At 43.8% G+C, this 25,567-nt stretch overlaps 1 protein-coding gene across 1 annotated transcript in view; it reads right to left on the bottom strand.

Moving 5' to 3' along the window:
* Positions 1-2,661: 2,661 nt before the first annotated feature.
* Positions 2,662-25,567, bottom strand: part of Cdkal1 (CDK5 regulatory subunit associated protein 1 like 1) — a 570,376-nt gene continuing 547,470 nt past the window's right edge. The window contains 2 exon segments of the mRNA XM_052727871.1: positions 2,662-3,372; positions 3,374-3,529. Of these exon segments, the coding sequence (XP_052583831.1) occupies positions 3,214-3,372; positions 3,374-3,529 (315 nt within the window). The 3' untranslated portion in view covers positions 2,662-3,213.

Here is a 25,567-nt window from a genome sequence, read left to right as displayed (position 1 = left end):
GAAGCACGTGTTGGACAGCTGTTTACCACGTTTTCTCAGCACAGAGCACGGTTTGGACTAAGTGTTTACATTCTCAGGTGGACCATTTCATGTTTGGCGAAGCAGGGAGTAGGGAGGGACAAGGGGAGGAAGGAGAAAAAGAAAAACTTTAACCCTTTAAAACGTGTATTGAGTTGTGGAGTAGAATATGATGGTTTGGAGGCTGGGCTCGCCTAGGACCCAAGCATCTTCACAGTCAGTTCTAGATACACGAATGTTAGCACAGATCAGGTTGAGGTCGAAGATGAGAGGAGGGAGCAGGATGGTCCCGAACTGGGCCCATTCGAACCGTGTTCCAGTTCTGTTTCTTCTCTGAGTTGCTCTGTGCAGCTTTGGGCAAGACAGTCTCGTGAATTCTCTATCTTTCTTCTCATCGATGTGATAGCAACACCTATCTCAGTTTGTTTCTTCAGAACTGAATACCACTGATAAAATGTACCTTGTGTCTAGCACAGTATGACAGTATCCAAATCTTTATTATTAAAATAGGGCTGGGGCCACTGCAAGGGGCTGGCAGAGAGAGGCCTGCTGAAGACCTCGAGGGACAGAGGAAACACAGGCTGGTTGCCTTCCTACCGCCTGCTTGTGGGTCAGAAACAGGTGCGATCAGTTCAGTGGCTATGACAGCTGAACTCAAATACTGTGATGCGGCGATTCCGCTCTTCAGTGTACATTCAGCACACACTTATTTCTGTGTGTTAAAGCATCTTCAGAGTAGCATGGCTCAAAATGAAAAAGGTCAGAAACAAATATAGAATGGGCAAACACCAGGTATTTGGGGATAGAATACTATTCAGCAATAAATGTCAATGTGTCACTGCTACATGTGACAGCTGGAATGAGGTTCACAATGATAAGCAAAAGGTAGACATGAAATAGTTTAGCTGTATTTATGTAAATGCCTCAAACAGGCAGTATTAGGCATAGTGGCAATGGTTGTGTTTTCTGTGGTGGGATTAATGGGTGGGAAGTTGTCTGAGTGGCCTCCTGGTGCTGGCTTAAAATATAACTCACTTTGTGGAAATCCTTCCAAGTTAAAATTTCTTACATGAAATTTTACTTCAGTAGTATATCTCTCTTTTATTTTATTTTATTGTTATGGCAGGGTTTCTCTGTGTAGCCCTGCCTGTACTGGATCTTGCTCCGTAGCCCAGGTTGGCCTTGAACTCACAGAGATCTGCCTGCCTCTGCCTCCTGAGTGCTGGGATTAAAGGCGTGTGTCACTACTTCCCAGCTTATGTTTCCTTCTTAAAAGAGGAAGGCCACAATCACATGTCCTACCTTGGCCGACTGTTGGTATGAGTTGGGTCATGCTACGGACACAGCCCTTAAGGCCCAGCAGCTTACACAGCAGCGTATTTCTTGCTTGTCGACGCACGTGTAGCTGGTCCTTCTGTGGACCCAGGGACACAGTGGAGTCACAGTCGTGGAGAGTCCTGAGTGGAGGAACCACCCTTTGAGGGTTGTTGGGGGTCAGCAGGGCTACTGAGTATTTGGGTGTGTCATTCTCTCATAGGCAGGGAAAATGAGGGGGACTAGAAGAAAGCAGAGGCTTAGCGGGGAGGGATGGATGGGGATGAGGGAGGAAGAGAGGCAGGGGGAAGGGTAAGTAAGGAGAAAAGTGCTTCTAACAAGCTATGGGTGTAAAGCTCTTCTTCTGCCCTATGTAGTGTGGCCCTAGGCTTGGCAAAGTAATCTGACGTCCGCTAGGTTTTTATTAGGTAAGCACCACGCTGGCGCTCACTGCTTATCAACAAGGACTACGCCTATAAAAGGCAGTCAGCTGCTGCTACACCTCCCAGTTTCTGAGACCATGGAGACAGGCTCCCAAGTCCTGCTGCAGCACCCAGAGGGCACAGGTAGATCTTTGCACGTCTCAATCTTAGTGTACATGATGTGTGAGTGTAGCTGTGCACACATTTCAAACGTGTATGAAGGTCAGAGGACAGCTCAAATGTCACTCTTTGCCTCGCTTGAAACCGGGGCCTTGCTTTCTAATGCATACAGCAGGCTGTCTGGCTGTGAGATTCTGGGAACTCTGTTTCTGCCTTCCATACTGCCACAGGAGCTGGGCCTATCGATGCACGTGATGATGTTACATCTGGTTTTCCGTGGGAGAGTCTGGGAATCTGGACTCGGGAGCTTAGGTTTGCATGGCAAGCACAAGATCCACGAGGCCCGATCTTTGACTGCCCTTTAAGAACTGGCTGGTTGCTTTCCCTTTCACTGAAGGTTTTAATCAGAAACTTATTCCTTACAGATGCTTCATTTAGTTACATTGTAAGCACAGATTTTGACTGAGAAAGCAAAAAGAAGAGGGGCCAGAGGCAGGCCTGCAGGTACCCTCAACACAATATGATGCTTCTTCATGGAAGCACATGGCAGACTTAGGGGAATTATGCAAGTAATGAGTGCTCATGTGTGTGTATTTGCATATGTACTTTTTTTGGCCAACTGATGACATTAAATTTTAGAATGGGCTTTTGGGTGGCACATGTAAGGAAGAACTAACAGGGGATGGTCGAGAGATGAAAACAACCCTATGGTATCTGGAGGTACTTACTTTGTTTCCCTTGGCCTACCCAATCCAAATAACTCATTTAAATTCTGATAAACACAGGGTTTGCTTATTGCACCAATTCCTTTTATTGTCAAAGAAGTCATTTCAGTAGGAAAGACTGATGATGTCCGGTCAGACGCACAGGAAAGGAGCGTGGTTTGTTTGAAAGTTTGTGGGCACTGCAGGCATGGATTCCTCACATTTTCTGAAAAGCTAGGAAGAGTCCTGTAAGTGGCAGACTTGGGTCCAGGTTCCCAAAATAGGTTTCTATATAAACTTTTTAGGAACACATGTGCTGTGAAGAAGATGTCTGTACCACGGGGACTCCAAACACAGCCTCAAGAATGTTTATTAAGGACTAGATGTGCTTCCACACCAGGAAAGGGTGGCCAGAGCCACTGATGGCCAGGGCCACTGGGGGCCAGGGTCACTGATGGCCAGGGATACTGTGCACTTAGGTTGGGACTTAATGACTGGAGATTAAAAGAAAAAAAAATGCAACCACTTGCATTTGTTGTTAAAAAGTCAAAAGGTGTGTGATGAGAAAGACATGATGTTCCAGAAGCTGTGATTTGAGGTCAAATGGCTCAGCTCAATGTGAGACAGGGTGAGCCTCAGTAAGAAGGGATCCAGACAAGGCGGCATGACCAGTTCAGATGACTGCCTTTGAGAACTGGTGTGGCTGCTTTCCCGAAGGTTTTCATTAGAAACTTACTCCTTATGGATGCTTCATTTAGGCATGTTGTAAGCATAGACTCTGGCCAGAAATGCAAAAAGAAGAGCAAGGAGAGCCAGGCCTGCAGCGACCTTCAATGCACAGTCACGTTGGGACATCTGCAGCACAATTCTGGAATATGCCGAGTCATGCCGAGTTGCAGCACAGGTGTCTGAAGTTGAATTCAGATGATTCCCAAACCTATTTCTGAATTCCTATAAAGAGAGGAACAGGTAAGAAATAATTTTCAGAAAAAAAATTTCCTGCAGCTATATCACTATGGTTCCTTATCCTTTCAACACAGACACATTTGGGTGCCCTTTGGGGTCCAGGTAGCCCCAAGCTTGGTATGGATAAGTTGGCTTCATTCCCTGAAGATTAGAACACAGTCTTGTTTTTTTAGACTACACGGAAGACATTTTGTTCATCAAGCACACACTTGAGGGCAGACATTCCAATGTGGTCTGCCATTGGAAGAAGGCTGTGCCCATCTCCAGGTAGCCTATAAAGGTCTGAGTGACCAGAGTGACCCAATCCATAAGAGTCCCCTCCATTTACCCTGGTGTGCCAGACACAGAAATGCCTGGACAATCCAGTTTGAGGAGAATGCAAGGGGTGAATCAACATGTCTGCTCTGCTTTTTGGAGAGGTCTCTATGAAGCAAGGCTTCTAGTCTGACATGGGAAAAGTGGACAGAGGAACATTGCTACTCTCATGGCAGTTTTTTTTGTTTGTTTGTTTGTTTTTTTGGTTTTTCGAGACAGGGTTTCTCTGTGTAGCTTTGCGCCTTTCCTGGAACTCACTTGGTAGCCCAGGCTGGCCTTGAACTCAGAGATCCACCTGGCTCTGCCTCCCAAGTGCTGGGATTAAAGGCGTGCGCCACCACCGCCCGGCATCATGGCAGTTTTAATCTTTCAAAGTACATGTTGTATCTACTGTATGAGATTTTTCACATTATATACCTCCTTTCAAAACAATGTCCCCATACAGCATGGACACCCCTGCTGGGACCAATGGAACGTGTGGATAGGAGGATCACAGAGGACGAAGGAGAGGCGCAACACGGCAGAGGCAGTGCAGCATGTGTTGGCATAAGCACAGCTGTCCTGGGATTCTCTTGGGCCTTCCCTTCTGAGCAGAATCTTGAGCACCTTTGTCTACTGTGTGCAAGTGCTCCTCCCCACTGCGAACACCGGCTGGTGCCTGAGAGTGGAGAGGAGTAGAGGCACACCTGGGTACAGATGGAGTGGGACAGACTAAAGACCGGAAGCCGTCTAATTAGGACAAGGGCAGACGGGCAAAAAGAGCTGAATGACACCTAAAAAAAATAGACGCAATGAATTGAGTATAAGGCACAGAAATTTGGAGTCTGAAAAAAATGGCCCTGTGGCTAAGAGTACTTGCTGTTCTTGCAGAGAACCAGGGTTCAGTTCTCAGCGCCCACATCAGGCAGCTCACAACCACCCATAACTCCAGCACCAGGGATCTGACACTTCCTTCTGGACTCAGAGATTACTGCATTCATGTGCACAAACTCCACATAGACATACACACATACATGTAATTTAAAACAGAACAGAAATGTAGAAATGAAGACAATGTTTATGATCCAATTTCCAAGCTTCTGTTTATACCTGATTCACGTGGAAGAGCCCTTGCTTACACTGTAGGAGACTGACTGGGAACTTAACCAGGGTGATGTTCTCAACTCCAAATGTAGCCTTTGGTTCTGCACTTCTCAGGCATTTGGACCCATGCTGCCCTGCTGATCTCTATGCACTGGGAGTCTTTATCAGGGAGCTACACCCTCCAGGAGACAGCTCTTCTGTGAGGCTAGCTTGTGTGGTGTTTGGTACCAGCTTCCACTTCAACTGACTGAAGGAGCTCTTAAGAACAGTACTCATAATGGGTTTGTAGTTTTTTTTTTTTTTTTGGTTTTTCGAGACAGGGTTTCTCTGTGTAGCTTTTGCGCCTTTCCTGGAACTCACTTGGTAGCCCAGGCTGGCCTCGAACTCACAGAGATCCGCCTGGCTCTGCCTCCTGAGTGCTGGGATTAAAGGCGTGCGCCACCACCGCCCGGCGGTTTGTAGTTTTTAATAATTATGAGTTATTTGTATGAAACTGCTATCAAACCTGGAAGAATGTATTGATGTATCCATTGATGTGTGTATTACTCTTGGTAACTTGGGCATATGTCCATCAAGTAACATTGCCTCCATGTGTCATGTGACTCAACTCACTCAAATTCCATTCTATAACCATACCTTTGGTAATTATGTTCAGAGCTAGCTATGTATACTGGGGATGATGGGTTGTATTTTATACGAAGCACTGGCAAAGAAAAGGTCATTCTCAGCCTAATGAACTTCCACGGTTGGAATTTATCATAATGTTGGTACCAACAAGGCAGACTTTGTTAACCATCTAATTTCACACCTTCTTTTTCCTCTTTCCTGTTTGAATATGTTTTAATATTTATTTCTTCCTGGGCACAAACTTCCTGCCTTCTCTTGTTTCTGCTTAGTCATGTTGAAAAGTCCTTCTCCCTTGTCCAGAAGAGAGCCAATACTGTGGGAGTCTTTTCATTCTTTTCCTTGGTCTCCAGTCTAATTTCTACCACAGGGTAAAACCAACCTTGCCCCAGATCCCCCAAGTGGTAGTGGCCTCTCAACACTTAGTGGTTGTTTGTTTTTGAGACAAGGTCTCATGTAGCCTCATCCTGCCTTGAACTCCTGATCCTCTTCCTTCTACCTCATAAGTGCTGGGACTATTGGCAAGAGCCACCATGTCTGCCTGGTTTGTTTTTCTTTCTTTCTTTTTTTTTTTTGTTTTAACTTTCTCTTTTTCTCGTGACAACTTAAATGATGCCGTTAATGTTTAAAGTATAATTCAGTCTATTCATTTTGAAGCATAGTGATAGCCTCAAAGTTGCTGGGTACAGCTTCTGGTGCAATGAAACTCTCAATGGTTGGATCTCAGAGACCTACACACTGACTTTGAGCAGCTCAAAACAGAAGTAAGGACAGCACCTACATACGGCAAGCTCAGTGAGAATGTAGGCTCTTCCAGCTTAAGAGACAGGAGGTATGAACTCTTCAAAAGTGGCACAGATGAGGAGTGTGGGGAGGTGGCCCCAAGGGACTCCACAGTCCTGGCTGCTCCCACACTCTGTGGCACACACTGCTGAAGGAGAGGGTCCCAGCGCATACTGCTGTGAAGAACCACCACAGTTCCTGTGGACAATTGACAAGAGAGAAGTGTCCTTGAGTAGGTTACCAAGTATTTATAGCAATGACTGGTTTGAGGACAAGGACTCAGGCCCCCACACTGCTGCTGTGGTAGCCAGCTTCGATAGTGGTGTTTATTTAGTATTATTTAAAATAATACTTTAAAAGTCCCATTACGGGATTAGAGACATAGTACAGCAAGCACCCTAGGGAGAATGCTGCACACACCAGGCCTGGCTGAAAATGACAGTGTCCTCACACTTGTTCCTCTGGCCTGCTCTATGTTCAGACTCACTGACCATGGTCAGACTACAGAGAGACCATACCATGTTAGAGTGCTCTATAAGAATCAAAAGCTAAGTAGCAAACCAACACCCCAAGATATATCTTCAGGAGAAAGCTGCTTACTGAGAAGCTGCTCTGGTCAAGTAAGAGTCACCTGATCTGTAGGATGAACAAATGTAAATGGAGAAACACAAGGTAACATGGCCTCTCCAAACAAGAACAAGATGCAAGGAACCTGAAATGGAAGACAGATATGCCAGATGAAGAATTTAAAAGAACAATGATAAAGAGCACCTCAAGGCCTTGCATAAAACGAGTCGAAAGATCAGAACAGAAGTAGATGAAACACATGAAGACAGTGCAGACAGAAAGCCTAATGGCCCAAGTTTGATCTCCAGGACTCAAAAAGTAGGAGAGAAATTGTGTCTGAAAATTGTTCTCTGTCCTCCACATGTGTGTAGTGGCACACATATGCATGCACACACAATAAATAAAGAAAAAACAAGAGTAGTTGATCCTGGATGCAGATGATGGGGTTCTATACGTAAGAAAATCTGAAACTGTTAAAACTGATACATTCAGTAAGTAGCAGGATGTTGTTCTTATAAGTAGCAGGATCTTGTTCTTCTATACATCAGTAATGAGTTTGAGGGAAAAAAAATCAACAAAGCAGTCCCATTCACACATAGCTACAAAATATTTGGGGATAAACTTAACCAAGGCTATGAAATTTCTCTGAAATGAAAATGACAAGAAACAAACAAACAAATGAAGAGACCCATATACACACAACCTCCTGGGTTTTTAGTTTGGAAGAATTAATGTTGTTAAATGACCATACTATCAAAAAGAATACTGAGACAATGAAATCCCTGTCAGAACTCAACTTTCTTCATAAAACAAGAAAATAATCTTAAAAGGCCCTAAATAGCCAAAGCTACAGTGAACAAACAAGAACAAATTTGGAGGCATAATTTCCTGATTTCAAAACATACTACAGAGCCACAGTCATCAACACAGCATGAAACTGGCAGAAACATCAACTAAATCTCTGAAAATGTCCATTGGAGAAAAGATAGCATCTTTAATAGATGGTCCTGGAAAAATGGACATCCACATGGAAAACACTGAAATTTAACCACAATCTCTCATCTAGTAACAAAAACCCAAACAAGCAAATAACAAAACTCAACACAAAACATATTAAAGACCTAAAAGTAAGACTTGAAACTCTAAAATTACTTGAGGAAAACATAGTGGTAACAATTCAATATACTGGTGCAAGGGATGATTTTCTGGACAGGGCCTCAAGATCACAGGAAACAAAAGCCAAAACTGACAAATGGGGACATCAAATTAAGAGGTTTTTCAGCAGCCTACAGAATGGGAAAAGATCTTCACCAACACCACATCTGACAGAGGGCTGATTTCCAAAATGTATAAAGAACTTAAGAAACTAGACATCAAAAGCTCAAGTAATCCAATTAAAAATGGGGTACAGATCTAAACAGAAAATTCTCAACAGAGGAATGTCAAATGGCTGAGATAAGCTTAAAGAACTGTTCAACATTCTTAGCCATCAGAGAAATGCAAATCAAAACAACTGAGATTCCATCTTATACCTGTGAATGGCTAAGACCAAAAACACAATGAAAGCTCATGCTGGAGAGGATGTGGAGCAAGGGGAACACTCCTCCACTGGTGGTGGGAGTGTAAACTTGTACAGCCACTTTGGAAGTCAGTGTGGCGGTTCCTCAGAAAACTGGGAATCAACCTACCACAAGACCCAGATATACTGCTCTTGGGCATATACCCAAAGGATGTTCAATCATACCACAAGGACACTTGTTCAACTATGTTCATAGCAGCTTTATTTGTAATAATCAGAACCTAGAAACAACCTAGATGTCCCTCAACTAAGGAATGGATTAAGAAAATGTGGTACATTTACACAGTGGAGTATTACTCAGCTGTTAAAAACAAGGACACCAGGAAATTTGAAGATGAATGGATGATACTAGAAAAAAATCCTGAGTGAGGTAACCCAGACCAAGAAAGACAAACATGATATGTACTTACTCATAAGTGGATATTAGCTGTAAAATAAAGGATAATTACACTAAGATCCACAGACCCCAGAGAGACTGCGTAACAGGGAGGAACCATGGGGGGGAATACCCAGATCTCCCTGGGAAGAGGAAGTGGAGGAGATTTCATGGGTGGACTGGGGATGGATGCGGATGGGAACATGTGCGATCAGGTTGGGGGGAGTCTAAGGGGAGAGTACTGAAAGAGACTACTGGGGGGGGGCACTTTGGGATCAGGTAAAAACCTGGCTCCAGGGAATGTCTCAGGAGCCTACAAGGAAGACCCCAGCTTAGACTCCTAGCAGTAGCAGATATATAGTCTAAACTGGCCATCTCCTGTGACCATACTGGTGCCTAGCCCAAGTGTTATCAGAGAGGCATCATCCAGCAACTGATGGAGACAGAAACATGCCTTATACTCATGGGAGACCTGCCCTTTCCTAAGCTTAGAAATGGAGGAGGAGTGGATTGGGGGGATGGGAACAGAGAGGGGACGGGGGCACTGGGAAAAGAGGGAGGAAGTTGTGGCCGGGATGTAAAATAAATAAGTAAATAAATACTTAAAAAATTAAGAGGTTTTTATCCAGTGAAGAAAACAACAAAGTGAAAGTCCAATACACAGAATGAGAGAAAACCTGTGCTAGTTATTCACTGGACAAAGGTTAACATTAACAATATGTAAGGAGCCCCAAGTACTTAAAACAAAATAAAAACAAACAAACAAACAAAACAGCTAAAGAGTGGGCTAAAGACCTGAATGGATTGTTATCAAGAAATACAAATTGAAAATCTACAAAAAAATGTCTAGTATTATTAACCATGAAGGAAATGCAAGTCAGAACCACAATGAGACATCAGCTGACCCTAGTTAGAATGGATTTAACAAAAACAATTAAAAATAACTGATGACCATAAGCAAATCTCCAAACAAAGATGCTGATGAGGATGCACAGAAGAGGGGATTCCTGTAACCCCAGTGTTAGCAATGTACTGTAGCATGCCCGCTATGCTGAACAGCGTGGAGATTCCTCAGAGAAGCAGGTTCAGAGCTACCATCTGCCTAGGTTCCTCAGAGAAGCAGGTTCAGAGCTACCATCTGCTTCAGTCCCATTTCTGGGCAGATAGTTAACATAAATGAAGTTAGAAGCAGGAATCATGATCAGAAAATAATGGGGCTTTTGTTTTGCATGTGTATGTGTATGCATATATGTATACATGTTCACATGTATACGGGCATATGTATGTATGGGGGTTGGTGCTGGGTGTCTTCCTTGATTACTCTCTACTTTATTTACTGAGACAGGGTCTCTTGCTGAATCCAGAACTCACAGATTAAGCTAGTCTAACTACCTAGCTTGCCCCAGGGGCCCCCTGCCTCTGCCTTCCAAGCACTGGGATGACAGGCTGCCAGCATGCTTACTCATGATTCTTAGGTTCTGGGCATCTGAGTCCCAGTCCTCATGCTTGTGTGGCAAAGGCTTTATCCATTTAGCATCTCCCAGCCAACAGAACATTTTAATAATACAAAATGTATATAGGGGAAATGACTATGAAGGGAAAAAAAAGATAAAAGTTGACACACAATGGAACAGTGGATACAATATACTTTAGAGAAAAACTTAACTGTGGCCAATAGTACCAGAAAAAAATAGAACCAGTAAGGCCTAGACATTCCCTAAAACTTTATTTTCCTTCCATATCTCTCTGTCCCCTGGCTTCCACCCTCTGCTCTTGCAACCTTCTCCAGAAACAAAAATTAAAAGTAAAACCAAAAACCAAACCAAACAAACAAAAAATCTGGGCATGTAGTATGGCCCAGTGAGTCACACAGTTCACCCTGTAGTCCATACATTTTTACTTGTAAGTGTTCACTGCAACAAGTCATTGGTCTGGCTCAAGGCCTCTGGCTTCTGCTACACTATGGATACTGGGCCCTCACTGGGCTCCTCTTGGATATCTTGTTGTTGCCTTGTGTCATGGAGATCCTGTAGCTTTGGATCTGCAGGTCTAGCCTCTTCCCATGCTCTAGAGGTTCACAGAGAGGTGGATGTTGAGGTGGCCTACCTCATATTCCTGGTTCTGGGCCTGGGTGGTAGCTGGGTTGGTCAGCCTGCCAGCTTTCCCTCATCATCACCACCCAGGTGAGCTCTCCAGCACCGCCCTGGCTAGCTCACCCAGTGCAGCAGACCGCAAGGAGCGGGGCCGGTTCTCCTGCTCTCATGCCCTCGGGTCCAGCTCACCCTCACTCACACCACCAGGACCAGCTCCACGGTTTTGCCCAGGCAAGGTGCAGGGCCGGCTCTCTGGACTGCTGCACTTGGTGAGGGGCAGGACCAGCTCTTCCATTCTCATGCCCCCCAGGTTGGCTCTCCCACTTGTCCAAGGTGGCAAAGGGTGTAGGTGGAGGGCATATTTCTCTTACCCTTGCCATCCTATTGCGTACCAGGGAGGGGGGAGGTCCCTAAACCTTTTAACTATTATAAAGATATTTATTCCTAAAATTCAAATGTCTCTTTCATGTATCCAATTCAAGAAATTTTGTTGTTTATTAAAACAATTCTGATATTTATAATTTTTAAGAATTTGAATTCTCAGAAATACCTTTCCTAAGACAAATGTGAAACAAGGCAGGGGCTGATATTTGTTCAGTCAAAACACTTCACTTGATTTTCACAGACTAAAGGATACACTGAGAGTTCCTACTATGTGTCCTGTTAACTTTGATTAGAGTGCTTCTCCCTCCTTGGAAATCTCACTGCTCCCTTGATCAATTTATAAGCCTGTCTTCTTGCTGGCTATTCATGGTATCTTGACATAGGGTCTTGCCAAGTAGCCCAAGATTCTCTAGAAGTCAAGATTCTCCTTCAGCTTTTCAGTGCTGGGGTTACAAGTAAGATTTACATACTTTAATTTTCCAGAGTATAGCTTATCAAATCCCATCAAAGCAATACATCTGCTAAAACAGAAGCAAATATGCACCCCCCCCAATCAACCAAACATCAATAAGCTTTTAAGTCCAGAAGCCCAACGATGAGAACTCAGGCAGTGACAGGTAAAACAGTGGATGGCAGCATGGGCTGGCTCTGATTGCTTCTGTCTCCATGAAGGATGCATGCTTTGGTAAGGGATAGAAAGCAGGGTCTTTACCTTGAGCATGATCTTGGAACCACGGTTCTAGGAGCCATGAGTGCTGATCCTGGGCTTCACTCCCAGTTCCTCCTGTGGTTCTCAGACATGATCTCCTCTCATTGTGCACTTCCTCACTTACAAAGTAGTGATGCTTAGAGCATTAGTATTTGTGCATCATTGGGCTGTTATGAGAACTAAGTGAGCCAGGCAGAAAGTATTCCGAGCATTTAAAACTCAACTGATCTCGATGCATTCCATGGAACTCTGAGGTTCTAATGGGCTATGCAAACGACCTCAAAAGTTCTTGTAAAATTACGAAGTCACCATTTTATTTGCTTTCCAAATATGATTAATCCGCTCATGGTATTTTGGTTCATCATAAATAGCAGCAGAAAGCATGCAGTATGAGGAATGAGAGCAGGTTTTGAATTCTGAGTCTAAGTTCAGCTAGCCATGTGATCTAAGCCTAATTACTACTTCTATAAGAATATTAACCTCTGCCTTAAAATGGTGCTAAAAGTTAGAAGATATGCCAGGGACTCTGCCTGGGCTCTGGGCACATGAAAAAGGTTGCTGGTGCTGTTGTACACAGGAATGTGGCACGTAAAAGTGAAGACGCTAACGGCACTTAGCAGCAGCACCAAGATAACAACGTCCCTACAGACATTAACCCATGAGAAGGAAGCTACACTCACAGTACAGTCAGCATTCACACTCAGGGATGAGCAGTAAGGCTCCCTGGTAGGCAAGAAGACTTGTGGAGTGAGCCTCAGGGAAAAGCTCTTAACTAAGGCCATCCCCACCCCTTGTCTTTTCTTGTTATTATTTTCTCAGGCTTGAAGTCAAGACATGACTTGGCTTAAGAAAACCCATCAACTATCACTCGTCTGCATGTCTTACACTCTGTCTCTAGCACAGTGCATATCAACTTAATGAGTAAGTCTGTTTACTCCTGCCCAACCCCATGGGCACTCCTGAGCAGACCCCTTCATTTTCCAGTAGATGCTCAGGGTCTGGTATCAAGGAGGAGGCAGTGCTAGCTGAATGGATACTGAGATTTCTACCTGTTCCTTAGGGTCACACGTTCACACTTTATATAAACACTCTTTCCATAGAAAATGACATATGCCTGCTGTATTTTTTATTAGAGCATGAGGTACAGGGGACAAGTTCACTGGTGAGGAAATGGCATGGTGTGAAGGTTAATCTCCATTTTCAACTAGATCTAGAATTACTTGGGAGACACAGCTTGGGGCATATCTGTGAGGGTATTTCCACCTTCAATAAGGGAGGTGCTATCCCATGGGCTGCGGGCCTGGGCTGAATAAAATGAGGAAAAAGGAGAAAGCTAGCTAAGAACCAGCATGCATCCCTCTGCTTCCTGACAACAGATACAATTGACTAGCAGCTTCACATCCTTGCTACCATGCCTGCCTTTCCCGCCATGACAGATCTTATTCACCTTCCAAACCATGAGCCAAGGCCACCTTCCTTAAGTTGATTAGGTCAGATATTTTGTCACAGCCATGAGAAGTAATTTATACATGTTGTGGATCAGTTTTCTAAAATGACTTTAACAAATTACCCTAAATCTAGAATATTAAACAATACAAACCTATTCTTAGACTTCTAGAGTTCATGTTTTCTCAGATTTTGCTGTAGGTAGGGATGAATTCCTTGCACAGGCACCGGGAGAGAATACAATCCTTGCCCTTTCTGGGTGGTTCAGAGGGAGCTTGCAGCCCCTGGCCTGTGGCCCTTTTCCCTATTTCAAAGCTGGTAGCCTGGAGATGGTGACTTCCATCATGAGAATCATTCTGGGATCATTCAGAGTAATCTTCTCATCTCAAGAGCCTTCCTTAGCCATTCTGCAAAGTCCGTTTTTCTATGATAGGCATCACATGTATAAGCTCCAGGGACTGAGATGTGGGCCTACTGTGGCCACCACTGCACAATCCTTCAGGCTCTTCTCCTCTAGTATATGTGCTCGGCTCTGGTAGAGCTGAACCAACTTCTCAGCACAGGAGAATACAGTCACCAGAACCGCAGTACTCATACACGCCAGAGTGGCTGCAGGCAGCTGTGTGATGGGCTGACAATGAGGCCTGCTGGGTGAGGAAATCAGGAGACCTTTAGGACCTAGCCTTGGCTAAGCCTTTGCCTTCCAGCTAACATAAACCCAACTCTTCTTACGTGAGGCCTCCTGGACAGATTGTCTTACTCATGGAACTTGCAGCCACTAGAGGCAGGACCCCAAGGGAAGGGTTCCTGGGGCAGTCAGCTGCTGATTGCTAAACAGATACTGCATTCTACTTGCTCTTCTAGGATCTGTATTCACGGTGCCAGCAGTCACAAAAACCCTTTCCTTGGGGACTATGTGGGTTTGGTCTCCAAAGGAAGGAGGTTGGGTCATTTGGTGACATTCCCTGAAGTCCTGCCTCCTTACCAAGAGCTTTGATGATGAGCTGTAACACGGACTGGGCTGCAGAACCAGAAGGAAACAGTAGCAGCAGTATTTTTGGAAGCTTGCCATGTTCTAGGCCTCTCATACTTTACACATTTTTTTGTTCTCCAAACTACCCAATGAAAGACTAGGTAGAACTTAACTCTGTTAAGTCATCTTAACTCCATGTGATAAATAGGGAAGAGAAGCTAGGCTTTAAGCTTACTATGCACAGCACACATCAGAGATGTGTTTATAGTCAACTGTAAATAAGAAAGTGATATCAGGTACCTCCTGATTATCAAACTGACTGTTATAAACCCAGGTTTCTAGGAAAAGGCTTTATGCACCCTCCCTGATGCTGTACCCTGTGAGGCAAGAGTATCATTGCCTGTTTTTCTGCAGAAGATCATTCTAGGAAAGCCAGCCTAGGTTAGGCACAGCGTTTCTTGCTGTATGCCTTACAGTTATAAGCTACACTGAGACTGTATTTGTACAAGAAGTGTAGCTGGGTTTTCCCAGTGTGTGTGTGACACATGTACATGTGCATGCATACATACACAATCAACATGCTCATATTAGAATACGCTGCAAGATGCATTTTAATGAGGAACAATTGGTCTGGTTCTGCTCAAATGAAAGACAGTCCTGTAAGAGAGTCAACACCTGCCTTCCAGCTTGCACAGCTTCTAAATGACTTCTTCTGTCCCTGACACCTGCAGGTGTTGCCAGGGTCCTGCAATTACATTCCAGTGCCAGCTCCTTCCCTTGGACTGACAGACAATGTCATTCCCCATGATTCATGCCACTAAGAGGAAACAGAACAGTGACCAAGGGTACCAAACTATCTCAATTATTCTTCTAGACGTCGCCTAAACTGGGAGCATGCTACTATCATAGGAGTCTTTGATTCTCCTAACATGGAATCATGACAATGCTACTGTCATAGGAATCCTTGATTATCTCCAAGCCAAGAATGCTTCTAGTTCTTGATGTCTATGTTTAAGATGTTACATGCAGAGCCTGTCAGCTTAATAGGCACAGTAGAATATACATGACCAACTGATTGAAGTTAAGAATTAATTGGGCTTTTTCATTCGAAAATCTGTCACACAGTCACACAATGAGAATACACCATCAACTTCCCTGTATCACTTTTAGGTATGAGTAATTCAAGATCAGACACTATTGAGATGAAATTTTTTCCTCTGCCCCCCAAATGCTTAATTGCTATCAGATCATTAAAATTGCAAAGGAATAGTTTTAAACACAAACATAACACAAAAATCTCACACTAATCTTAGTATCCTAGATTTTTTAAATCTTATTTTGGTGATAGCAAAGGCTTGTGTTTATTTTACTAATAAGATTGAGCATGAATTATTAAGCTATTGACGGCATGATCAAAGAAATTTCAGATTCTATTCTGAATAATTTTGCCTTGACATCCACCAAAGGAATAGATCTGATGTGTCCCTGCATGGCTTCGGTGACTCCTCTCTTTCAGGATGCCCACCCCTCGGACGTGACCTGTGCCCATGAAACAAACCCAAGCCCAGCATCTGCCTGTCACCTCATTAGGACTCCTGGGGAGTCTGCATTTCATCTGACTCAAGAGACATGAAAAAAAACTTCCAAGCTCTGAACTTCTTTTAAAGGATTGAAGACATTTCTTATGTGTAAATTTTTCTCATGCCTCACTCAGAAGCACAGTTAACAGCTTGAAGTGCAAACTAAGAAGGATGGAGGATATATGATGCTTGGTAGCTCCTGTCTCAAGATGAGTAAGACTTTCTATCAGCCTGTCTCCTAAGGGCCTGTTGAGCCCACGCACATGCCCAATGCAAGGCAGAATCCAGGAGAGAATATGGAGAGCTGAGTTTTTGCTTTGAATATAAAATTATTTTCGTGTCAGAAAGTGATCTCTATCATAACTACATTTTAATTCCTCAAATATAAACTTCAAGACTCACTTCTTGCTGTAAGCATCATTAATGCAAATTGCTCGTTCATCCTTGACACACAGGCAGGCCTTCACATAAAGAAGGGATGAGGGCCACACTTTGATCTAAAGTCTATGATCAGTGTCTAGGATAGTAGCAGAAATCCGAGGCCATTTATTCTAAATTGGAATAGCATTAACACAAGTTAAGATCCACAGGCAGGGTGGGAGACAGGAAATTTGAATCTAATCATCTAGTAAGAAATACAATAGGTAAATTGCATTTCTCATGGAAAGAATATTTATATCTATATAAAATGTGGGCATATATTATTAAGGAACAGGTAGAAATCTCAGTATCCATCAGTTAGTGCAGCCCTCTCCTTGGTAGCATGCCCTGGGTACCTATCTTGTACTGCAGGGCCAGGACGCATCACTGATGAAGTCCTGTCAATATTCTCTCCAACCACCACCAGAGCCATCTTCCCTGCAAAGAAATGTACACAGGAGTGGGAGCATGCTGGGAAATACAACACTCACAGTCTTCCAATGAACCTTGAGGTAACCAATCAAACTAAAATAATTACTACCGAGAGCTTCTTTGCAAATGGGTAACCATGCTCCATTTATATTTGAAATGAGAAAGAAGTCATGTGTGATGGAAGTGTCACTGTCGTTTGACCCTCCTATAGGCTCTAGGCGTTGTTTCAATGATACTAGAACTGTGGTTTAGCATCACTTGGCTCCATGAGCTGCAGAAAGTGGCAAAAGGAGGGAGCAGGTGTTAGGTTTCTCAAGGAGTGCCACAAAAGATGAACTAATGCATAAAAGTGTCTCTGACGGCTCATGATGATGATAGTCATTCATCCTGGAAAGTGCTAGAAAACTAGTTAAGATCAGTGCCATGGTATAAACTTGCTGTAATTATACAATGATCAACCAGAAATTCACACTTCTGCCTATGTTTCCTCTCACTTTCAAAGTTTCATTATACATTTTTCCCAAAAATCCTTTCATAAACAAGCCCTCTTTTTACTTTGAATGTAATTTTATGAGGTAAAAAAATACTGGTTCTACCAAAAGTCACTTAAAATGACTGGGATAAGTTTAATATGAAAGTATTTCACTATTTCCCTCACTTCTTGAGGGTGGTAGCAGCCCTGAAGATGGTCCCTAGGGATCCTTGCCTCCTACTATTCACAGCCCTGGGTTATACTTTCTTGTTGGCTGAACTTACTAACCCACTTTTAATCATACACGACAAACATGATGGGTGTCACATATGAAATTCACTTTCCATCCTTCTTATGTTCTCTGCTGCCCACAGTAAACTGGCCTCGTCACATCATGAGGTTTTGATGCACACTGCAGCCAGGCAATCCCTCAGATGGGATTGCAGTCTTGGCTGCAGCCACTGGTAATGAGAGGCACCTCACTGAGCTGCACTAGATTTTTGACTCATTGAAACCTCGAGGGAAAGATTATGACAGAAAGCTGCTAAGTTATGAGTTACTTTGTTATATTGCAATAGAAAATGAATATAAAAGATGTCAAGCAGAGGTCTAGAAAACAACACAGATACATGGAGAAAAGATGGACAAATGTCTCAATTAAAAGTATTAAAAAATTTAAAGTATGGATTTAATAGAACCAAATGGGAGGAAGAAATATAAATAAATAAACGAATCAGTTTAAATCCACCTCTTTTGTAATTCAGGATTATGAACTAGAGACTCAATGAGGTACTATTTAACATACTCAGGTTGGCAAAAAGTGTAAGCCTAGGTGCTGGAGAGATGGCTCAGCAGTTAAGAGCACTAGCTGCCCTTCTGGAGGACCCAGACACAATCCATAGCACCCACATGGTGGCTCACAACCATCTTTAACTCCACTCCCAGGGGATTTGACACCACTGTGGCCTCTGCAGGAGTGTGATGCAGACATACATGCAGGCGAAACACTAATATACGCAGAACAAAGTAACTTTTCAAGTGCAAGTCTAAGCAAAGTAAGTGTGGGTGAGACAGCAGCGGGGCCAGGACACACCAACACAGCTGCTCTACATTCACACGGGCGTGTGAGGAAGCACTGAGGGGATGTCTAGTCAAGAGGAAGTGGTCAGCACAGGACCATGCAACAACTCCACTTCTGTGGATTATGCACACCAGAGGAAGCAAAGCAGCTAAGTGCCAATCTCACTTCCCCGTGACTCACATGAGGTTAGTTACAAACTCTAGCAGGGTGTGGACTTGAGATTAGGGTGGTCAAAGGGAGACATGGCCCCAGGGGTTGGTGCCCAAGGCAAGCAGAGCCAGATCTGAGAATATCAACTCTCCATTCCCCTTAACACCTTTCTTTCCCTCAGCACCAGTAACTTAACTGCCTCTTCAACACTTTTCTTTTGCCTCCTCAGCTCCTAAATTGCTCCATGTCTAACTCCCAGTTAAAAAAACAAAACAACAACAACAACAAAAAACATGGCGGTCACATACCACAAATAGGCATTTCTGGACTAAAATCTCTTGAGCTGTCTGCTTCTTTCTGGAAAGTCTAGAGGAAAACCATTTCCCTACCCCTTCCAGTTTTCATCCCTAAACTCATGGCCTGCATCCAGCTTCTAAGTCAGGGTCCCCATCTCCCTGACCCCATATTCTCCTGCTTGTCACTTACTTTTAAAAACCCTTGTGATTATAGTAGGCCCATTTGAAAAACTCATTTTAAAGCCAGATGATCAGCAAATTTGACTCCAGCAGGAACTTTTAATTAGTGCCTGCCATGGAACCTAATTTAGTCACAAATTTGAGGGGTTAGGATCATGCCTTAGTTAGAGTTTCTATTGCTCAGATGAAACACTATGACCAAAAAGCAAGCTGGGGAGGAAGGGTTTATTTGGCTTACACTTCCATATTGTTGTTCATCATCAAAGAAAGTCAGGACAGGAACTCACACAAGGCAGGAACCTGGAGGCAGGAGCTGATGCAGAGGCCATAGCGGGGCACTGCTTACTGGCTTGCTTCCCCTGGCTTGCTCAGCTTGCTTTCTTATAGAACACAGGACCACCAGCCCAGGGATGGTGCCACCCACCATGGGCTGGACCATCCCCCATCAATTACTAGTTAAGAAAATGCCTTATAGTTGGAGCCTATGCAGCCTCAATTGAGGTTCTCTCCTTTCAGCTGAAAACTCGCCAAAAAAGACAAAGAGATTTTACTCATTTTTCACCTCTGAAGGTCACACAGGTGGGGGTCCATGGTAACTGAGTACCTTTAGAGCTGTTATCCTGCCTGCCATAGAACCCAACAGTGAGAATACAGTTCAAAAGTGGCTGGCCAATGTAGAAAATGGAGAAATAAACATCTTTTGGTGCCCATTCACACCTCGAATTTTATGTGGACTCTCTAGAGTGGTGGTTCTCAACCTGTGGGTTGGAACCCCTTTGGGGTCACCTAAGACCATCAGAAAACACAGATATTTATATTATGATTTGTAACAGTAGCAAAATTACAAGGAAATAATGTTATGGTTGGGGGTCACCACAACATGAGGAACTGTATTAAAGGGTTGCAGCATCAGGAAGGTTGAGGACCACTGCTCTGGAGTAGGGACTAGCCCTGTGTTAGTTTTGTAATGCTAACTGGCTTAAAACAATGCACACTTAACATTTCCTATCCAAAACACAGTGAGAAGGCTCCTTCTTTTAGCATTCAGATTGCTTTTGAGGTCCAACCCTTCCAGTCCTATAGATAACTGAAAATAAGGCATTTCAGAGCCAGAAGGATTACATCTAAGGCTGGAACAGAAAGTGTTTTCTTATGGGGATGTAGAAAGAGAATACGGAGATGTGCTGATCACAAGCACCAAGATTTCACAGCTTAGATAGACTGAATATATGACGGTTCTTACTCTTCATTTTCTGTATATCTGCCTTCTGGGGCATCACTTGCAGTGTGACTGTTGACCACGTGACACGTCACCAGAGTCCCACTAAGGTTTGAAGAGCTGCACTTCACTACCCTACATTTGACAGACACATGTGCGGGCCCTGCAGAGATCAGCTGGGCCTTACTGAGGTTTTGAGGTTGCCTGGGAGGGGCACTTGCAGTGGCAGTGGGAGAACGTTGACAGATGATGTCCATGTATTTGGTCCAGCAGTGTTCTGAATAAGGGCTATGTGTGTATCTCCTGAACACCTACATTTAACAGCATGTAATCCATGCATCTAGTTATCAAGAAGACAGATGTGAATGAAGTCGTAGAACTAATGGAACTTCCACTTTAGGGACTGGAAACTGACAAATAATTTGAGATGTCCGATGGTGAAATCCGTTATGGAGAAAAAGAGCCTCCCCACTGTGATGGTGGTGGTGGGCAGTCATATAAACTGTAACCTAGGCTGATCTCACTGAGGAGGCAATGCTTCAGCAGAGACCTGGATGATGTCAGATGACAGACACTTCTTTTGACCTCTAATGAGAAACACACTACCGGAGAGGGACTGGTAGGTGCATGCGCTCTCCTAAAAGGGCACTCCTGGTGCTTTCATGCCAAGGAGCGGCAGGCAGGCACTGTGGCTGGACCAGTGTTCATGAGGAGAGAAAAGTCAAGACCTCAGACCAAGGGGGATGCTGTTGGATGCTGGCTTTCATTCTGAAGCCCTAAGGTTGTTTTTGTTTCTATTTTAATTCCTTTTATTGTTAAATATATGTAAAATAAACTTGACAATTTTAGCCATTTGAAATGCAGTGTTCCATGGCATTCATTACATTTACTAGGTTTACTTAGTTGTGCAGATATTACTATTTCTAATAGCTCATCATTACACAAAGAAGCACTATCACAACTGTAGCTGTCCACAGTCACCGGAAGGAACACTTGATGATCCTAACCTTGCTTATTCCACCCTTTGAGTAAGTGAACTCATACAGAATTTGTCACATTTTGGTCTCTTATTTCACTTCAAACTCAAGGTTTACCTATGTTGTCACATATGTGAGAAATTCATTTATTTTCATGGTTGAATGAAATTCTATGGTGCCACAGACCACATTTTGTTTGTTCATACATCTGTGGATTGGGAGGTGGGTGGCCTGCTTCTTCTTGTGAATAATCCCAGGATGAATAGTGGAATCTGAGTGTCTACTTTCAATTCTTTGGGGTATAGAAAAAAGAATGGAATTTTAGGGTCCTGTGGATCTATGGATGGGTCTGACAAGGAGGTCACAATCTGCCTTAGACAGGATAGTGACAGGGAGATGGTCAGGCAGACTGTGATACTGTAGGACAACTGCACAGGGCGTGGAAAGCTGCTTCTCATAAGAATGCTTGAGAAAGACTCGTGCATAACACTACACCACAGATGCTTTCGGGCTGTTCAGAGCAAGTGGCCTTGGGTGAAGAGCAACAGGAGAAAAAGTCACTCCAAGTCACAGGAAAGGTGGGGGATGTAAGAATGCCACCAAGATATTTCCTCTAGGTAACTATCCTTTACAAATGCTATTTCTGCTTATCCATCTGGCTAAATAGCTGATGACCACATTCTATTCTCACTGAACACATGCTATTATGGGAAACTCTTTGAGCCATGGATGAGATATTAACATCTTGACCAGTCCCCAAACAAACCTTCAATTCCACACTATATTCGTGGACTGCTTACTAGGATCCAATATTCTCCATACCTTATCTCAATCTTTTGTTAGAAACTCTGAATCAGGCTTTATCATTCCTAATTTGTAGCAAACTATCTAGAGAGGGCAAATGCCCAGAGGATGATGGCACTATCTGAAAAGGGGAGACCACAATGCCAAAGTCACTGCTGGCCCCAGGCTTATGGGCACAAGGGCTGCTTTATTCTTTTTAAATGAATGCTTGCAAGAAGGAAGCCTGATGAGCCAGGGGCCTGTGGGAGGAAAGCGCTCCTCTTGATAAGGTCTACAATAGTTCTTTGCTGCTGGTGTTCTTTGGATTTCTTTCCCAAGAGGTGGCAAATCTGAAAGGTACTGTATCCCTGTTTTGCAGGTTGGCTTCCTATCAGATAACCGACCTGATGTATGGCCTGAATATTTATGTTTCTTGGTAGTTTTACAAAATTGCATTTGGGAGACAGAGGGAAAAGAGAAAATGTGTTTCCCTAAAGCTCTTCATTGCAAACCTAAAACACTGCAAACCATGTTAGAAAGCAAACAGTCTATTTCTTCAAACATCCTCAATTTGATTTATTTTAAAAAGTGCTGTATTATTTTATGCACAATGAAAAGCCGATGCTGAGTGTGACAGGAGACACAGGCTGTGTTTTTCACTAGTAGAAAGAAGGGGAGAGAAGCCAGAATTCATGGTGGAAAGTAAGACCCTGCTCCGAGGTACCCAATTCTTAGAGTTCCATGAAAGAAACTTAACTTTACAAGACCATTATCGGTTTCCAAAGAGCTTTTGCAATCTGCTTATTATGTCAAAGGACTTCAAGGAGCAGACTGAGAAGCTTGCCTGAGAGTTCCTGCTCAAAGAACACATTAACATCTTGAGTGATATACAGAAGTGTATTGTCTACTCCCAACATCCCTGCTTAGAGAATTCATCAATTCCACCCTGCAGATCATTGAAAGCCAAGCTCATTGGGTAAATGCGGGCTGAGGACTAACTGGAGGTGGCTATGGTACTATGGTCTGGAGATGGAATGAATGCACCAGGCTTGGGTATCCTTGCTCTCAGAGCCTACCTTCACAAAGGTCTCCAGCATTTCTTCCTAGCGTGTCTGTGGCCTTGGCCTGAGGACTTAGTCACCAAGTGACTGTATGGAGCAGTCAATCTGACTCCACAGGACTCACTTAGATGGGCAGGATGCGGCTGCTGTAGTGCAGGAGGACTGAGATGTCAGAGTTAACCTGTGCTGTGGCACAGTGTAACCGATTCTGGGGAAAGACACGCTGGCTAACAGGTTTAGTGTAAATGTTTAGCTTCCAAAACCCAGAGTTCCCAGTCTTCATACTGAACATTATTTCCCTCTGACTTCCCACTGCCTACAATTGCTTTGAGTGTGAAAGACAGACAGAGCCCTGTGAATTCTGAGTCCATTTATGATCCTTTCACACAGAGAATTTCATTCTTCACCTACCCAAGTCCTTCTCACCTTCAAAATCCAGTCCTAATCACACATCTGTGAAAGCACCGAAGTGGAAGATGAACCTTCTCTCCACACTGATAGTTTCCACTGTCAGTTCGACCTTGGCATTCAGTCCCCCCTAAACCTTCCTCAAGTGTCGGTGTCCCCAGGGGCAAACCCAAGACTCAGGTTCCATAATTAGAGGTAGTACTCACATGAGGAAGATGGGAAGCAGACAGGGAATGGGGAGGCAGAGCAAAGGCCACGGCTCTCACCAATAGCTCCAACGTGCTTCTAGAAAACTGCAGACTCTGCTTCTAGCTTCAGTGATTCTACAAACAACCCAATGTCTGCCTTTCAAACTTCTTGCTTTGAAGCTTCAGCTGTGCCCTGCTTCCTGCAAAGAGCTCTGGGCCTGATACCTCCTCAAAGACTTCCCACCGTGTTATTTCGATGCTGGCTAACTTGGCATTGGACATGTTCCCCATTTGATTGACACATACTCACTGTTTTAATTGCTACAATAAAAATGCCACAGACTGGGGACCATCTGAACAATAGATAGATAAAGACACTGGCAGAGCTGCTTGCAAGTTCATGTAACACCTGGGATTCTAGAAGATTCAAGCTTGCTGTGACGCGGCCTCTGCCACCATAACCTGTCTCCCAAACCTGCACTCCTCTCATGGTGATGGCTGTTTCCACAGAAGAATTTTTGGGAGATGTGAATCTTGAGACATGCATTTCTCTTCCTAACACCCCCCAAAGGCAAGTCCACACCTCACACCTCTGTGTCCCAAGAAGTGCTTAACACTGTGCTGAGCAGAGTTGGCACTTCAGAGCTGATGACAGAATTTTTCCTCCAATCCATTTCTATTAGTGATGTCAGACCCACAGGTTCAGCTGTCTCTGCAGGTTTCCCCATCATGATCTTGACCTCCCTTGCTCATAGAATCCCTCTTCCCTCTTTTCGACTGGACTCCTGGAGCTCGGCCTGGTGCTTGGCTGTGGATCTCTGCATCTGCTTCTATCAGTTATTGGTCCAGGGCACTTTCATTGCCTATATCTCTAATATCGAGTCCAGTGCTCAGATAACACATTCAATGAAGATGGAAACAAAAGCAGTCAGGAGGCATCCGCATGTTGCATGTATGAGTAATTCAGGCTCAGGTGCCTGATTCTTTGCTCTTGAACTCAGCCTCCCTATCTCTGGGCATCTGGCACTGCTTTAACTCAACTTCACTACTCTTTCTCCCCTATTCCAGTGGAGCAAAGGATATAGGATGTGTGTGTGTGTGTGTGTGTGTGTGTGTGTGTGTGTGTGTGTGTGTGTGGTGTATGTGTACATGTGCATTTAACTTTACCATAGGTGCCTCTTTGTCATTGTGCACAGAAATGCTGAGAACACTTTTCATGGTATTCAGATGCCCTCCCCCAGGCTTCTATACCAACCAAAGGCATTGCAAGCCTCAATGCTAGGCACATAGTAGAGGCTCACTAAATAGTAGCTGCTATTATCATTATCAAGGCACAATTGGTCCCTTGACGCATGCAACTCTCCTTTCTCTGCCCAGCTCCAACCCTCAGCAGGAGGAAAATTATCATTGCTGATTGCACAATTAGGGGTGCAAGTGAAATGAAAGCTAATTGTTCAGCATCAGCTCGGCTGATGATGCTTTGAATGGTACTCAAATTGGTATACGAAAGATATCGTAAACATATTCAACACAGTTTCAACTGACATAATCCATACTAGTTCATCAGTGTCCAACTAAACACAGCTCAGAAGGAAATGTGGATAACAGCTACGCATCCAGCCTGTGCCATTCAAATGTGTCCTAACTGGTCTGTACAAGAAACCAATGAGATGCAATATGGAAGACAGCAATGCACACGATATTACATGTACTGTGGTCCTAATTGTCTGTGACACCAATTTAACACTCGGGCAATAAAGAATTCAGTATTGCATGGTTTAAAGTGAAAAAAGAAAACGAACTGGAAAAACGTCTTGGGATTGCAGCCAACATCTAGGGGGTGG

Source organism: Peromyscus californicus, unplaced genomic scaffold, assembly GCF_007827085.1.
Source record: "Peromyscus californicus insignis strain IS unplaced genomic scaffold, ASM782708v3 Scaffold_8__1_contigs__length_139910024, whole genome shotgun sequence".
Classification (NCBI taxonomy): domain Eukaryota; kingdom Metazoa; phylum Chordata; class Mammalia; order Rodentia; family Cricetidae; genus Peromyscus; species Peromyscus californicus.
This window is presented reverse-complemented; position numbering and strand designations above follow the sequence as displayed.